The 16,484-nt window shown below is 51.2% G+C and overlaps 8 protein-coding genes across 8 annotated transcripts; 6 read left to right on the top strand and 2 right to left on the bottom strand.

The window, feature by feature from the left end:
• Positions 1–243: 243 nt before the first annotated feature.
• SEPMUDRAFT_53287 (uncharacterized protein) lies at positions 244–4,483 on the top strand (the record flags this gene model as incomplete). Its single annotated transcript, XM_016909261.1, has 6 exons — positions 244–1,192; positions 1,493–2,181; positions 2,253–2,747; positions 2,847–3,762; positions 3,892–4,058; positions 4,199–4,483. 6 exons carry the CDS (start codon positions 244–246, stop codon positions 4,481–4,483), a joined length of 3,501 nt encoding a protein of 1,166 aa, XP_016756954.1.
• Positions 4,484–5,129: 646 nt separating this feature from the next.
• Positions 5,130–5,824, top strand: SEPMUDRAFT_136181 (uncharacterized protein; the record flags this gene model as incomplete). The annotated part of the gene is made up of 2 exons (XM_016902760.1): positions 5,130–5,220; positions 5,309–5,824. The coding sequence occupies 2 exons, from the start codon at positions 5,130–5,132 to the stop codon at positions 5,758–5,760; spliced, it is 543 nt and encodes a 180-aa protein (XP_016756953.1). The 3' UTR covers positions 5,761–5,824.
• Positions 5,825–6,129: 305 nt separating this feature from the next.
• SEPMUDRAFT_151748 (uncharacterized protein) lies at positions 6,130–7,898 on the top strand. The gene has a single exon (XM_016907019.1). The coding sequence runs from the start codon at positions 6,172–6,174 to the stop codon at positions 7,177–7,179; it is 1,008 nt and encodes a 335-aa protein (XP_016756952.1). The 5' UTR covers positions 6,130–6,171; the 3' UTR covers positions 7,180–7,898.
• Positions 7,899–8,172: 274 nt separating this feature from the next.
• On the top strand, positions 8,173–9,591 carry SEPMUDRAFT_73022 (Golgi transport complex component Cog5; the record flags this gene model as incomplete). The annotated part of the gene is made up of 1 exon (XM_016910010.1): positions 8,173–9,591. The coding sequence occupies one exon, from the start codon at positions 8,173–8,175 to the stop codon at positions 9,589–9,591; it is 1,419 nt and encodes a 472-aa protein (XP_016756951.1).
• A 168-nt stretch (positions 9,592–9,759) lies between these two features.
• Positions 9,760–10,989, bottom strand: SEPMUDRAFT_151747 (uncharacterized protein). The gene is made up of 2 exons (XM_016907018.1): positions 10,293–10,989; positions 9,760–10,233 (listed from the first exon to the last, which is right to left on the bottom strand). Exons 1-2 carry the CDS (start codon positions 10,790–10,792, stop codon positions 9,843–9,845), a joined length of 891 nt encoding a protein of 296 aa, XP_016756950.1. The 5' UTR covers positions 10,793–10,989; the 3' UTR covers positions 9,760–9,842.
• Positions 10,990–11,645: 656 nt separating this feature from the next.
• On the top strand, positions 11,646–13,589 carry SEPMUDRAFT_111317 (uncharacterized protein; the record flags this gene model as incomplete). Its single annotated transcript, XM_016900911.1, has 1 exon — positions 11,646–13,589. One exon carries the CDS (start codon positions 11,646–11,648, stop codon positions 13,587–13,589), a length of 1,944 nt encoding a protein of 647 aa, XP_016756949.1.
• A 274-nt stretch (positions 13,590–13,863) lies between these two features.
• SEPMUDRAFT_151746 (eukaryotic translation initiation factor 3 subunit K) lies at positions 13,864–15,099 on the bottom strand. Its single transcript, XM_016907017.1, has 2 exons — positions 14,911–15,099; positions 13,864–14,694 (listed from the first exon to the last, which is right to left on the bottom strand). The coding sequence occupies exons 1-2, from the start codon at positions 15,078–15,080 to the stop codon at positions 14,136–14,138; spliced, it is 729 nt and encodes a 242-aa protein (XP_016756948.1). The 5' UTR covers positions 15,081–15,099; the 3' UTR covers positions 13,864–14,135.
• A 433-nt stretch (positions 15,100–15,532) lies between these two features.
• SEPMUDRAFT_53398 (uncharacterized protein) lies at positions 15,533–15,682 on the top strand (the record flags this gene model as incomplete). Its single annotated transcript, XM_016909263.1, has 1 exon — positions 15,533–15,682. A coding segment is annotated over one exon (150 nt), but the record flags the coding sequence as incomplete, so codon positions are not given.
• Between the last annotated feature and the right edge of the window lie 802 nt (positions 15,683–16,484).

Genomic DNA, 16,484 nt, shown 5'->3' with positions numbered 1-16,484 from the left:
AGGTACCTACATACCTACATGTACCTCCCCTACCTACGCATCCACTAAGTTCCTACATGTACCTAAACCGATTCGTGCAACTACACGTTTGACCTTACTGCTTCATCCTATCAGCACAGTTACCACTATTATACCTGATCGCATCATTACCTTACAGTTCCCTACCGCGAGGCTGTGGTACCTGGTCTCATGCAGTCTACGCCATGATCTCTTCCAATTGACTGACAGCCACGTGTAGCTCCCATGCCAGATTCCGTGTCTGGCCAGCAGCAGCAGCAGGAGTCTCGCTTTCGATTGCGGACGGAACACGCACGACAGCGCGATGTCTGGAGATACCTGTATCCATGGAGCAGAGAGTATCACCGGGCGCTGCTGCTCAATCCACACATCTTCCCCACCGACAAGGACCAGCCCATCACCACCACGCCTCGACCATGTCCCGACATCGCGTTGGCGGCCTTTGCCCAGCTCGTCGCGCTTCGACTGCACGCGCGCCGCTGTCTGATCACGCTCTGCACCGGCGAAATCGACTATGTTCTGACGGAAGCCACCAAGACAATGAGTCTGCAGTACGAGTCGGTCGAGGATGCGCGGGATGCCCCATGGCTGGGCACGTGTAGCTATCTGAGCGACGATGGCTTGAACAGTCTGGCCATGGACAGTTGGAGACGAGCACGGCACGTTCGCCATGCGCCCGCGGAGCAAGACTACTTTTACACCGAGAGCAGCTCGGCGCATTGGCAGATCATAAGCGATGTGCGTGGCACCGGACACCTTGCTCAGCGCGGTTTCGTGCGGCGCAGTTCTGGCTTGCGCTTCTACGCTGCCATCCCGTTGAGGAGTGGCAGCGGGTCGGTTCTTGGCAGTTTGGCGATTTTGGACGATATGCCCAGGCATGGGATCAGCGCTGTAGAGATGTCGTATTTGGAAGAGGTTGCTGACACCATCACCCAGCACCTCAACGCCACCGTCGTGCACTCGCAGCGTCAGCGGAGTGAGCGCATGGTGCAAAGTCTAGGACTCTTCAACAATGGCAAATCTAGCCTGCGACGTTGGTGGCTCAAGCAGGAAGCTACACGTGTATCGGCCGCGGGGAGACACAAAAGTGGGAAGATGACTCGAGGCGAACAAACAACCGCCGCCAACGAGGAATTCGGGTTCAAGACTGGGTCGACTTCTGACAGAGAGACCAGTTCGGGAAGCGAGAGCCTGGGAGGGAAAGATAGCTCTTACGAGTCGGAGCTAGACTTGCCGTCTGCCTCCAGCCTGGCCAACAGTCGTGCTACCGCTAATCGCGGCTCTGCTAGCGTTACCTCTCGCGATTTTGCGGCCGCACCAAGACCTCCCAGGAGCAGGCAGCCTTCGCCCCAAAAAGGGAATCTCAAAGCCTCTCCCCCATCGGTTTCTGTACGAGAAAGCTGGGCGAGGCCGAGGTCGTCTGGCAAAGGTCATCCTAATATACCTGCCGGCGAGGACTTTGATTTGGGGAGAGCTTCAGCCCGCACCTACGCGAGAGCGAGCAACCTCATGCGGGAAGCAATCGGTGCGGACGGCGTCGTCTTCCTGGAAGTAAGCTCTCACTCAACCGGTACCAAAGGTCCTAGTCTGGACACCAGCAGCGCCAGTGATCGTTTCGTACATAGACTGACCAGCGATGGAGAGGCGTCTGACACTACAGCCGGCACCATGTGTCGTCTGCATGCATTCTCGTCGATAGAAGACTCGAGTATCAACAACGCAATGAGATTGGCTTCAGGCTTCAATATGCCCGAGAGACTTTTACTTCAGCTAATCCGGCAGTACCCTAACGGCCATATCTTCAATTATGATGCGAATGGTGCGGACTGCACTTCTTCTGGCGGCGACGAATCAGCAAACTCATCGGCAGGATCCAAGAGAAAGAGGAGTGTCCGTGGACACACACTTCCAGAGATCATGCCCAATGCCAAATCGATCGCGTTCTATCCCATTTGGAACGAAGATCAAGATCGTTTCACCTCGGCCACTTTCCTATGGAGCACATCGCCCTATCGATACTTCGATCCAATCGAAGATATTACCTACTTGGCTTCCTGGGGTCACTCTCTACTCGCAGAACTGGGTCGCTTGGAAACGATTGCTTCTGATAAAGCGAAGGGCTCATTCATCTCATCTGTCAGCCATGAGCTCAGGAGTCCTTTGGTAAATTTCACATGAAAGGATATCGTCATATTGGAGACGTGTGCTAACATTCGATCTCGTTATCTCTCTAGCATGGCATTCTGGCAGGTGTCGAATTTCTCATGGAAAGTGACCTCTCTGCATTCCAGCAGGAGATGGCCCGTACTATCTCCATGGCAGGCCGTACCCTTCTGGACACCGTGAACCATATTCTTGATTATGCCAAGATGAGTAGCTTCACACGTGCTGAACGGAAGTCACGAATTAGTGCAGATGAAGAACGGCAATTGGCTGGCGCCTCACCGGCTGATAAGATGCCCGATGAGATTGGAGTGTCCACTGAGTTCGATCTAGCAAATTTGATTGAAGAGGTCGTTGAGACCATCGTGTCTGCACATCGTTTTGGAGAACGCTCCCGTAACGCTGGGTCGAAAAAAGTATCAGTCACTCTCAATATCTCGTGGCGGAAAAGCTGGAAAATTCGCGGCTCTCCAGGCGCGTGGACACGCATCGTGCAGAACCTTGTTAGCAACGCTCTGAAATACACTACGAAAGGCGTTGTGGCTATTCGCCTCGATCTCCTAGATGTCCAGCAGTCCTCGGACGATGAAGGAAGTCTTGATGCAGCTGCCGGTTCGTCACGACACAGACGTGCCCGCGGCGCGAAAGTAAAGAAACCTAGCCAGCGACCCATCCGGTTCTCTGTGCAAGATTCGGGGATCGGCATATCGAAGAAGTTTCTCGAGACTGGTCTGTATACTCCCTTCAAGCAGGAAAGCTCACTTTCTTCGGGTACTGGACTAGGTCTGAGCATCGTGCAGCAAATCTGCAAGGACATGAATGCGACAATAGCACTCGACAGTACGTTGGGCAAGGGCACAACCGCAACTGTGGGTATGAATGCTGCCTTCGTAGCAAATGTCGAGGATCCAGATGTTGGCTCTGGCTTATCGTTTCGGATGGAGCTCAACGTCAGCAAATACCACTGGATTGTACCCACTCCCGATGAGGACACTGACCTAGGAGCTTTGGGAGTATCGGTAATGGAGACTGCGAAGTCTTGGCTACAATGTGATACCAGTCATGGACCCTCGTTTAGCAACGAAGGTACAGGACCTTGTGTTGTCGCAATTGCGGAGGACCTACTTCTGCTATGGGCTCAGGAAGGACCACAAGCCCTGCGAAAGCGGATGGCAGCTTTCGGAAAGATGCCTCCGCATGTGTTAGTTCTGGGCGACTCTCTGCAGAGCGTCTTCCTGCGAGTACCTGCGGAGGACCTCCCGTTCTCAGCTGTCTTGATTCATCAACCAGTTGGACCACAGAAACTCCTACGTGCCATAACCTCTGACAGAGATTCCACTCAGCTTGGCTCTCATCTTGAGAAGGGGCCGTGGGACTTCCCTGTACCGTACAGCAGCATGACACCACAGCTGCATCTTATAGACGCTCCTTCTCCTGCTGCTGCAGAGGTCTCCGCAGGTTCAGCAGGCCCAGATGGTACGAAGCCCCAAGATCCGGGAAGTTTGACCCCGACAACCAGCTTTGCAAGCTACGAGGAGCAGCCCACCAGGAGCCCGAGCATACGACAGAAAGGTTTTGGCAGTATTAGCTCACGACCAAGATATGCGAGGGCCCATTCGAGCGCCAAATCATCGGCATGGTCACGCAGTTCGTGCGGTGCCCACAGCGCAGATAGCAGCGAAAGCGAAGGTGTTAAAGGTCTGAGGAAAGACACGGTCTTACTGGTCGAGGACAACCAGATCAACATGAGGGTCCTGGTCATGCTCATGAAACGGCAAGGGGTTCCATACCTGTGCGCGAACAATGGTCGTGAAGCTGTGGATCTATTTCGCGCGAATCCGGAATCTTTCTTCCTTGTCCTGATGGATATCAACATGGTAAGCCAATCTGTTCGGTGCATTGGTGGGTGGGTGGAGGAGCGTCGAGAAGATTCATGGCATTTGCACAAGTCATGTCTTCGCCTCGCAGCAATGGAGGCGCGAAGACATCGTGAAATTCATCTGCTAATTATTTCTAGCCGGTCATGGACGGCTTCCAAGCTACGGCAAAGATACGAGAGACAGAGCGTAAACGTCGATTACCAAGATCGTTTGTGGCTGCTTTGACAGGTGTGACGAACGAGGAGGCTAAAACGCAGGCCTTTGCGAGTGGAGTGGACGAGTTTTTGAGCAAGCCTGTGCTCCTGAAGGAGATGAAGGAGATGATCACTAAAGCACGGCAAAGGGAAATGGGACGTGCAACGACACCATTCGAAATCTCCACGACAGCAGCAATGGGGAAGACAGTACCGCATACGCCTTGACGAGACCCCACTATACAGACGGTGCTTCTTGCTCTTACTTGGGTCATGTTGTCCCACGAGGGGTTTGGATAGAGCAGAGCAGCGAGACTCGTGTCGGCATGGACAAGAAAAAGGGGCAGTGACCGCGATCAAACTTTGCCTGCGAAGCATATGTACGTGCGAGAGTGTCAGCATCGGATTTGAGGGTACATGAACGGAACATGTATAAAGGTGTACGCGTGCCACATGCTGTCGGAGCACTCACCGATACACCTGGGCGTCGAGAAGCCTTACTGCTCTTGAGGGTCGTTCTCAAATGTGATCCCTCCCGATGTAATTATGCACAACATGCACAAGGCAATGTACATACCTGTACCTCCTAGGAGGGAGGTACCTTAGGTATGTCCACGTAGCGAATGCACGTCAACCGGTCATGGTGATGCAAGCTGGAGCGCATCATTCCCAAACTCTAATCGCGCATACATCGACAGCCATACATTTTAGGTACATGTATTTTACAGGTAGGTAGTTATATACACTGCCCTCCCTTCAATATTCTCTTCCTCGCACATACCTATACTACATATACCGAAGCTATTAAATGTCACATCTTCTCCGAACCCTCCCACGATCAAGCCTCAACACCCTCCTCAACAAACGCACCATCATGAACACCACACTCACAGGCCGCCAGCCTAGCGCGAATGAAAAGACTATCATTGATGAAGTCCTTTCTCTCTATCAACTCAAACCGACGGGTATGTGATCATCTCTCCCTCATTCATCCGTTCCTTTCTTGGCTACAAAACAATTATACATCACATCGATAGCTAACATCAACAACAGAGAAATCATATTCCCACTACCGCTCAGACGCCGTTTTCCATGACCCCGTCTCCATCGCCAAGGGCAAAGAAAGCATCATGTCCCAATTCAACGGAATGCCCAAACTCTTCTCATCATCTGAAACACAAAAATGCGAGATTCTCGACCCCGCGCAAGCGACCCGGCAATCTTCGGCGGCGAGTACGCATGCGGGGGAAGGGGGAGCCATCGTGTTAGATTTGACGCAGCATTATGTGTTCAAGGGGGAGAAGACGCCGGAGAAGACGTTGAATAGCAAGATTACGTTGCAGTTGGATGGGGAGGGCATGATTCAGCATCATGAGGAGGAGTGGGATCATACAAAGAATAAAACGGGCGAGGATGGGTTTATGGGGAAGTTGCAGGAGTGGAGGAAGAAGGCGGATGCGAAGTTGGTGGAGATGGGGGTTAGTAGTGATCCTAAGAAGATTTAGTTGGAATCAGCTGGATGAAGAAAGCGATGAAGACAAGAGATGCCCAATGTCATGTCATCTCGTCCCCATGGGTAATGTCTCTTGCAGTTCGTCAAAAGGAAAATTTGTTCTTATACCACGGTATCGATACCCTCACGAGGTTTCCTTGGGCCATGCTAGGGAGCATCGATAAATCGAACAGTACACGCTGGTGCCTCTAGGAGGTGGTGGAAGAGCCAGACGAAGTCTTGCAGCAACCTGGTATAAGGTTGATTTCCTTGGCGCCCTGTTCCCCCACATCGCTCCGTAAGGTTAGGTAACCTCTCAAACATGCGCACTCCGCTTCTCTTACCTGCTCGATCAAGTATACTTAAACTATTTCACTTGGTAGTACGGCTCGCGCTGGTACGATGAGCCACTGTCCCTTTCTCCATGATCCTGATCACCCCACCTCAGTATAGCGCTCTCTTCGCCGTTGCTCACCACAGCGTCCCGCGAGCGACGAGATCAATATCGACGACGTCATCGAATCGACGCACGCAAGGGAGCACACGACCAACAGCATGGCGTGGCCATGGATATGCCACCATGGCGGGTGATGTGGGAGGAGTAGGAGAGCAATCCGATGGACGAGACACAGCGTATACATGGCCTGAAACGCCCAAAGGTCACGCCCATCCGACTCCCTACCAGATCTTCAACATGAGGCACGACGGGCAATACTCCAAAGCCGGATACTACAAGCTCGTGAAGATGTATCACCCTGACCGTCATGTTCACACCGTAGGAAGTACCAGAGACGCCTCGGAGATATCTCATGCCACCAAGACCGAGCGCTATCGTCTCATCGTGGCAGCGCACACGATCTTGTCCGATCCTGTCAAGCGTAGTGCCTACGATCGCTTTGGAGCAGGTTGGAATGGGAAAGCTGAAGTGGGCGGCAAGGAGACATGGTCGCAGCCTTCTCCCTTCCATGCTGCAGGGCCTTTCAGTCAGAGCTGGCATGATCCCGCCGATCCAGTATGGAAGAATGCGACGTGGGAAGACTGGGAGAGATACCATGATCACAAAGCGAATCCTACCAAGAAAGCCCCAGTCTACATGAAGAATTCGTACTTTCTGGCTGTGGTCATCGCGCTGTCTATCATTGGTAGCAGCTTCAATGTGCAACGGGCGCAGGATAATGGGACGTATCTTGTGGAGGCGAGAGATTTAGTGCATGACCGCGCTGCGAAGAATTTACGACAAGTCAAGAAAGAAGTCCAAGGTTTGACGAGTCGACAGGATCGTATAGACTTCTTCATCCGGCAGCGGGAAGCCTCCTTGGGCGGGAGCGTGAGTGATTATCAGACACTCCGAGACGAGAGGGCGGAAAGATTGCTGAAGGATAGGGAGGTCTGCTCTAGTGAGGAGGTCAAAGAGAGCGGAAGTGATACCTGAGCCATCCACTATCAAGGGGTTTGGAACTTGCCTCGAAACACGTCTTGTGTTCTCCCGAAGATTGCGAGGCTTGCTGCACGCTTGCTAGATGCTGCCGGTTTCGTGTATATCCCCACTTTCAGACCCATTCGATCACCGATTCGAGGGTCTGCAGAAACTTGCACCTCGAACGATTCGGGTCACAAGATACATGGCATGGTCATACTGCGTCACGACGCAAAGCAATCCCAGCACTGGGGTAAATGTCGCAATCTTGGGCTGAGTTCCTCATCGTGCAATCGCCCAACTCTGGCAAATCAATCAGCCAGCCCTTTAAAACATGAATCTTGCAATTGGGATCCACTGAATACGTTCGCTCTTTTCAGAGTACGAAACGGACATTCAACATGCAGACTACTTGGCTTACGGATGAGGAAAGACGCTTGCAGTGCTGCACAACCGCAATGTGTGAACCATCTCATCAGCCTCGTACGAGATGTCTCAAGGTTCGACATGTTTTGGTCATTTGCCCTGGTTCCCATGAGGCTTCGAGAACAAAGGGAATACCTTGAGGTGGCGAGGATGTCGAATGAGCAGCGATGCAATTTTACATAGGAGATGAGAATATACCAATTGCTGCGCCGCGCGATGACTTTGCCTTGGGAGGATGTTTGGGATCAGCGAGTAGTTATAGCACTAAGGTAGAGTTATAACGAAGCTCAATGCTATGATTTGCAAACACTACCTTGCCTCAGGTATGATTTACTGAGCTCGTGAAAGGACAGTTCATATTGCATGTCCGACACTGGCTAGGTGTTAGAGAGTCAGGCGCACCGTTCGCTAGCAGTTGGACCTGAATGAATTTATCCCCAAAGCTTGATTAACATCTCAATCAATTCCAATGCCTAGGATTGACTTCACCTCACGACCTCTCCACACTTTATACCATCCCACACCACAATCCTCCACCAGCTCACGATCCAACAACAACCAACCAACAAGGCCCCCAAAAAAATGTCCACCCCCTCCACCTACCTCTCCCCCTCCCTCTCCGCTCCCACCTTCTCCCCGACGACTTACACCAACACCCTCATCCTCTCGACCAACAACCCCTCCGACACACCTTTAGACCTCTCCACACCCCTCAGCCGGGTCCTCTTCGACGTGCAAGAAGTCGACACACACATCGACTCTCTCACCACACAATCCGCACTGCCCATCATCCAACACACTTCCTCACAAAATTCTGCTGCGCAACAAATTCTATCGAGTGTCGAAGAGCAAGTCGAAACTCTCCAGACGAGTTTTGCAAGATTGAGAAAAGAGGTTACAGAGAGATATGAGGAGGCTGAAGAAGTGAGACTCTGCAGTGAGAATTTGGTGAAGACGTTGAGGTTGGGCAGGGCGGTGCAGAGAGTTGTTGGGTTGGGGAGGAATTTGCAGGCGAGGATGGATGAGGTGGTGGGTCATCAAAACAATCATAATTCTCAGGGGTATAGGAGTATGGTTCCTGCGGCGAGGGCGGTCTTGGAGATGAAAGAATGTTTTATGGGGGCGGAAGGGGCTTTGTTGGGGAAAGTTGCGGTCGCGGCGAGTGTGAGGCAGGATGTGGGGAGTGCGTTGGAGAGGACGTTGGTGGAGAGGTGTCGGGGGGTGGTGAGGGAGTTTTCTATGAGTGGTGTTTCTTCTTCTGCTTCTGCTTCTACTTCTGCTTCGACGACAACGACGACAACGACAACGTCGACGAGTTCGCTTGCAGGACAAGAAAAGACATTTGCACAAATGGAAGAGACGAAAAAGAAAGCCGAAGCGAGTTTACAAACACTCTATCTCCTCTCGCCGCCGCCCGTCGTCAAGTTGGGTCATCAGAATGCCACAGACATCATGTTCGAGCCGACGTTGATGATTCAAGCTTTGAAAAATTACATCGATTCCGCTCTCACGTCCAGTCTCGCCTCTCTCAGTCGCGCTCTAGCAACTCTGCCCATGCTGGACCGCACCCTCTTGGAAATCTCCGCTCGATGTCAAAATATTCTGGCTCTCGAATCTTTGCTCGAAACTGTCAAACCCCCTATGATAAACATCCATCCGAGTCTGTCATCGTCTACGAAAAAAGATACGACAACAGATGATACAGGAAATCTCCTCCAGCCGCTCCTTCGCCATTTGGAAACTTCTTCTTTACCTTCATATTTCTGGCGAACAATGGCTTCGCAGCTGACGGCACGCGTGCAAGATATTTTGTCGCGAGGAGGCGTGAGTGCGAGGACGCTGCGCTCGAATCGGAATCATGTACGAGATGCTATTCGCGAGTGTGTGGATCGTGGGTATCGGGGCAAATTCATGGGTAAAGGACAGGTTGTTGAAAAGGGGAATTGGGAGAGAGAAGCTGCTGTTATGGTGGGAAGTGTGATTGGACCTTTGGGGAGATGATCTGTTGGTGATCTTTTGCTACCGAGGGTTTGGAATGTGTACCGAGCCTGTCGGCATCAAGATAGGTTGAATGGACTCCTCAGACTCTGGACTTCCCCGCTTTTACTTTGGAAAGCCTTTTTGCTGCTTGTCCTCGCTGCGCATCATATATATGAAAACTGTGAATTCGCGAAAAGAAGTTCGTGGTGTACGTGAATTCGTAGGTCTCATCTCAGCATTTCACATCGCAGGCAAGAGAGCGCGTCTACTCCTTAATTCCTCTCATCTGCCCAATCTCTCCACGCCTTCCAGTCTTTGTATGCCAACCCGATCTTTTCCCCCTCATAGGTCACCAACTCGCCCTTCCCATCCTTCCACGTCTTCTCCCAGTTCCTCTCACTCCCGCTCCAACCCGCTTTCCTCATCAAGCTCACCAAGGTTTCCTCTTTCGTCCACTCCTGCTCTACAGCCACAGATGGCAGATACGTTGCTCCGTACCTCCTTCCATTCTGGGTGAAAGATATTCGGATTCCATGTTTACCGATCGTCCAAGCCATCGGGTCCTTGGTGGGAGACGAGAAGTTGGTCAATAGCGTGACCTCCACAGATAGAGAGGAGAGCAGAGATGAAGGGATCGGAGAGAAGCGTGTATCTTCGAAGGCGCTGTACACGACACATTAGTCAAAGACGATGCCCACAGAAGTGTAGTAGAGATTGCCTACGATGTCAGGGCATATGAGCGTAATCCATCCTCGAGTTCCTGCGCTTCAAATGTCCCAATGCACCCTCTCAAGCTCTTACTCCCGCTCCTCGAGAGGGTATTCCATGTAATGAACAGCGGGTGCTTCTCTACTTTCTTCCTCTTATTCTGAGTCGTGGAAAGATCTGAAATTGAACTCGCGGGTGTCGCGGTCCCAGATGTGGCTTTGCTACTCCCGCTGCTGGGAAGACTACTGCTGGAGCTTCCAGCGCTCTCTGAGGCATCTCGGTTGAGTAAACGTGAGATGGCAGTTCGTTTGACAGAAGTCTCGCCTTCGACATCGGTCATTTCGGCATCGTCATCATCGACTTCCGAGGGGGGTTCCTCATAGGTATTGCTGCTGCTGGTGGTGTGGTACTGGGACCAAAGTGTCTCGGTCTGTGAGAGATTGAGCGGCTTTCTACGTTCAAAGGAGGCCGATAGGACCTCGAAGCAGAAGGCACAGTGTGCTTGAGTGGCCATTTCTCAGGATTGTCAAGGTTGAGGTCGTGGAACAGTCGGGCTGCCGGCCGTGATGAGCTGCTGGAATGGGGAGCGAAGGGGATGGGTTGCAGCGGGGATTGAGCAAGTGAAGTGTGGACGTCTTTGCACTTCTGGTGACTACCTTACTGGAAAGTAGAAGCACCGAAGAAGGACAGACGTGTGCATCTGGTCGCGTGAGTAGACATGGCTATTCACTGGAAGCACATCATCACATCACCTATGCAAGGATGCAATGAGCTAGAACTACCTAGGTACCTTAGTTCCATATGCTTGGCATCGACGACAGGGGTGTCTCACTACTTCACTCACGACTTCTTTCTCGTTGCCACAACAAATATCAACACCTTCTTCCTACTACACTATCATCCATCGATCAACGCTCAGGCTTGATGTGTAGAAGCTACACACTCCTGTCCCATTGTACAGACAATGTGGAAGACAATGGGAGCCAGAATCCACTTATTCGCCCTTTGTTGCCATAAGAAAGGCTTCAACAATGGTCAAAGAAACCTACTTCAAGCTTCAAGACAGTACTATAGCGTAGGCCTGGAATGCTTGGTTCTAACACAATGGCATTGTATGGGCGTTCTTTGTTCACCCAACTTGCTGCTATTTCAGGAGACACGATGAAAGAAGTCTACAATCCATTGTCACTCACGGCATCTCGATCTACCATGTATATATACGTACCTTGATACCCCGATCATGCATATTCTCCCTTCACAGCAATCTCTCGCGGACATACTCCAGCTTCATTGACGCAATACTCGATTTGTTCGACCAAGTTGTACCGTACGGTTTCTATACCAGTACGACTAACGATAAGTTGAACATGTCTCCAAGCGGAATCGCATCGGGGTCGTCGGCCGGTCCGACACCCACACTTGCGGAACGACTCCAGCCCCTCAACAACCTACTCAGGGCGAACCCTGGTGGATGGAACTTGGTTCGGGCACAGGTGAATGTCATCCAGGAGGATTTCTCTAGAAGGTATTTCCAAGAACACGAATCACGAGATCCCCTTGACCTGACCATTGGAGTGGAGATAGAAGCCGGTCTTTTACAAAATACTGACATTGCTAGCAGATGGTCATCCGACAATGACATAAGTGCAGCCCAAGAAGCTGTTCACTATGCACTTTCAAAACCGCTCACTAAGACTTGCTCTAGGTGTAATCAAGCCCACAACTATCGGATTCCCCTCAATCCCCTGCGCAAGGAGCTGTTCGGACTCATGCCTACTTGCCTTGGCTATGACAAATGGACCGTGGGGTTCGACATTACCGTTGACGCAGAGAGTCTGAGAGACGAGTTCAAGAACCTACTCAGTTCACCCGATTCGCCAAGACAATTCGAGTTTCATGGTTTCGAGCTCCGAAGCAGAATCATGGGCACTACCAACAACATCTGCGCTGACTCCACCACATCCTGTCCGCATCGGCCGGAAATTACATACCAAGAGGAGATTCGTGGTGTATACTACCTGCTCAAAAACACCTTTCTGAATCCGTCCGCTAATGAGCACGACCGTGCATGGCGGTTGATGGTGACCGAGTCCTGTGGACTGCACGTTCACATTGGCAACGGAGCCAATCGGCTGCCTCTGGAAACGGTGAAGAACATCGTTTCATTATACACAGCCAATGAACGACAGATTGACAACATGCACTCTAGAAACCGCATCACCGGCAGCACTCTCCTCCTCGACCCCGACCTCAACAAAGAAGACAATGGCCTTCAAGATCGACTCCTCCCCCTCCCCAATGGCAAATTAGTCTACAATAGCCCCCTCTCCGCCCACTTCGCCTTCCTCGCCCACTGCAACCGCAACAACCTCGAACACTACAAATGCACCCAACCAAGAAGTCGCAACGGCGAATGCTACCCTCACATCAACTTCACAAGCGACCCCACCCTTATGTTCCACGCCTTCGCCACTTCCGCTCATGCCTGGTGTCACGTCATCCACGGAGCCCGCCGAATCGACCACCTCCAAGACCTCCAAGCTCTCGCATCGCACTCCGCAACCGTCAATTTACAGAACATGAAACCGGTCAAGTTGCTGAAAAGTCCCACTGCAGTTCGCACAACTGTTGACAAAAATACGATTGAATTTCGTCAAGCTGCAGGTACACTCGATGCGGTGGCTGTATTGGCTTGGATGGATGTTTTGGTCCACTTGGTCATGTACAGTCATTCGCACTCGAGCGAAGAGGTGTTGGAGGAGTGTACGCGAATCTGGCGGGATGAGAAATTTAGCACGTTGGATCTCTTGTCTTTGTTAGATTTGGGACCAAAACAGAAGGAGGAGGAGGAGGAGAAGGAGCAGGGTGGGACGTTTGGATTTTATAAATCTGTTCTGGGGTTGAACAAGGAAAAGCAGACATATGCCCAAACCCGTCTCTCCTCCGAATTCAACCTCGCAAATTCTTTCCACAACCTGCGACAAGGAGAAGACGACCATGAAGACCCTTTCTTCACGAGAATCGTCAAAGCCAACTCTCAGATCCTTTGTCAAGAATTATGTCCCCGGGCTGTAAATCAGCGTATTCAAGAGAAGTTTTTGGCGCTGGGATATGGCCAGTTCGAGGAGAAATATCTTGCAGATTTGGCTTATGAGAAAGATTGGCCTGCTGGAGATATCGATGGACAGGATGGGATTCGGAGGAAATTGGGTATGGGATGGGAATTCTCTGGTTCTTCTTTCTCTGGTTCGTCAATCTCGTCATTATCGTCCTGCTCTGGAGATGAATATGAAGATGAAGATGAAGATTGAAGATGAAAGGTCATGTAGGGTGTGGTGTGCGGTATTGAAAGGTAAGGATTGGTCGATCGGTAGATAATGGTCATGGTGCAATAGGTATCTCTGTAAGTGAGACTTTCTTTCATTCTCCCTTTCTTTCTTTCATTTCTTCCATGCTAGGGGTAAGTACTTTTTCTCCTATGAACTAGCGCAATTGACAAGAATGCAAATCTAAAGGCTTGAACAGAGTGAAAAGGCGATGAGGTGCGAAATAATTAGTAGATCAAAGAAAAAGGACATCAATGGATCAGTCAATTTGGCTAGCAGTAAGCCAATTCTCGTTCATTGTGGGCCATAGCTCATCATAGTATAGAAGCGAGGCCTCAGCGGGCCATCTTTCGTGCTGATCATCAGATCATGTCAGATCTTGGTATGATCCGCCTTTTGTTCAATCCCATTCCCGAACGCCTTCGCTGGCCGTTGATCTCCCCTCATCTGGGAATTATGCATGCAACAATATCCTTGTCCTCCTCTCTCTCCCTCTCTCTCCCGTGGAAATAAAGTCACCAATGCAGGCGGTCAAGCGGGCTGCTCATACGCCCTCTTAATCATCCTCGAGAACTGATCGAACTTGACAGTCTCCCTCTGCACCACACTCCTCGCCTCATTCTCCTTGTTTAGAGGCACCTTTACCACATTGCCTTCGATATTCCAGCCACAAACCTCCTTGATGAAGCCCTCAAATTTAGCCCCATCGAGATTCAACCACGACTCTAGAACATCGCGTGCAACTTCTTGCATGCATTGTGAGACGACCACGGCGATTCTCACGCGCATAGTGTCTTCGAATCCGGCCACATCAGCGGTCAGGTCTGCGTAGGTGTCATCGTCGGATAGTGTTTCCCAGAATTGCGAATATTGTGCGTTGTTGAGTTGTGTGTGGAGGATCCCAAGATGTTGAACAATCTCGGTGAGGGAACCCGAGGTGGGAGGTCCTGACTGAGCGGTCTTTTGGAGGACGTGGGGAGGAAGGAGGGAGAGGCAAAGGCTGTAGTCTGGGGAGGGGAAGACTGTGAGGGCTTTGACGAGGATGTTGGTGATGGTCTCGTCGCGGGCGAGGTGAGGGTTGAATTGGTAACTGTATTGATGAGGTAGAAGTGTCAGCCGGCAGTCCCAAATATCTTTCCTGTTTGCGTAGCATGGGATAGTGCAGAGACAGACGATGGTTCAGTTAGAGCTAATACATATACATTTCAGCGCCCACAGTGAGGCTCAAGTAATAGGAAACGTTTTACAGTTCATTCATCACGACATCGTCTTCTCGTCACAGGAGGAGCAGTGGTGGTGGACTCACAGTTTTAGCAGCGCCAGGTTCGCGTAGCTGTCGTAGAGCTGGTTTTCGCACTGTGCAGCCACATAGTCCTGGAACACGCCCGTCGTCTCCGGGTTGTAGCGATCGAGGCCGTTCAGGATCGTGTCAATGTTCTCCGGTCGGTCCGGGTAGTAGTCAAATGCGACGCCCATGGTGGTGGTGGTGAAGGTGGTGAAGGTGGTTGTTGAAGAGGATGTCGCGAGATATTCAGAACTGGCAGCGAAATTCGCTGTGTTAGTGCATATCACGTGTGACTCCACCTCGCTAGTTCTGCTGCCGGCATTCCTGCAAATGGTTTATTGTTGACACTTGACAAGATCAACAAATCGGGTTCTGCTTCACTCTCTCAAAAATACAGTATCATCCCCAGAATCAGACCAAATCGTCATGTGCTTCACTCTTTCAACAAAACAGAATCGTCCCCAGAATCAGACCATGGCAACTTCATACCCACGAGCGAGTCTCCTTGGCCTGCCCCGAGAACTACGCGACCGAATTCTACCTACCTGAGGTAGACTACATAGTCCTCAAGCCCGTCAAACTAAGCGTGCGACTTCCAATCTGCAATTAATAATAAGCCACCACATTAGAGACACCCTCATTAGCCTTAACACCATCCATATGTCGTGTAAACCAGCAACTCCGCAGCGAGACTCTCGCCAACTTCTACTCACACAACACCTTCTACTACCTACACGACAGATCCAACACCCCAGTCGACAACAACAGCGGCGTCACAGCATTCTCCCAGTGACTGCACTGTATAGATAGATCCAACGTGCAGTTCCTCCGACATCTCGAATCGGGAGGTTGGACCAAGTGTCAATTTGGACATCTGATGCTACAGATGTCGCTTCACGCTCTTTTTGATCTTCACGCGGGTACTATCGAGATCGAAGGCGATCGAGAAGTCTGGAGGTCTATGGCTCTGTCGAGTGCTCTGCAGACAGTGCAGGCTGCTTTTGAGGGACTTGTGAAGTGTAGAGATGGGAAGCCGTTAGGGGTGTTGGAGATTGAGGAGTTAGTCGAGGGGTTTCGCGTTGCCTCTGTCACGGGAAGATGGACATGGGATGATTAGTCGAGGGGTTTCGTGTTGTCTGTGTCAGGAGATGCTGACGTTTGGTATGGTAAGACTGTTCAGGAAACATGTACTCTGGCTGGGTGGTGAACAGTGCAGACAGTGCGGTGCTGCCGGACATTTAGTATAAGTACTTTATTAGGTAGGTAGGTAGGCAAAAGAAGAAGATAGAAAGCTCTCCCGCGGCCACAACTCAGTCTTGTTGATGAGTCTTTTTGAGGCTCATAACTAGGTAGGTAGGTATGTTCTTGCATATTGGGTATGTTTCTTGTACGCTGTCTTTGCACCTCCAAGAGTTCAAGGTGAATTGCTCGAGTCCAACGGGCACTAGGAGGTAACAACCACCATACGATCCGTCTCTATGGAAAATTCTGTTGGACGTAACCCTGCAACTCGGACCCAAGCCAGCTTGATGGAAGCCAACGGCGGCGATGGAGGATGAGATGGTCTAGAATCTCATCATGGGCCAACCGCCAGA

Source organism: Sphaerulina musiva (genome assembly GCF_000320565.1).
Source record: "Sphaerulina musiva SO2202 unplaced genomic scaffold SEPMUscaffold_11, whole genome shotgun sequence".
Taxonomy (NCBI): domain Eukaryota; kingdom Fungi; phylum Ascomycota; class Dothideomycetes; order Mycosphaerellales; family Mycosphaerellaceae; genus Sphaerulina; species Sphaerulina musiva.
Note: the sequence above shows the minus strand (reverse complement) of the source record. Positions and strands in the feature narration are given on the sequence as shown.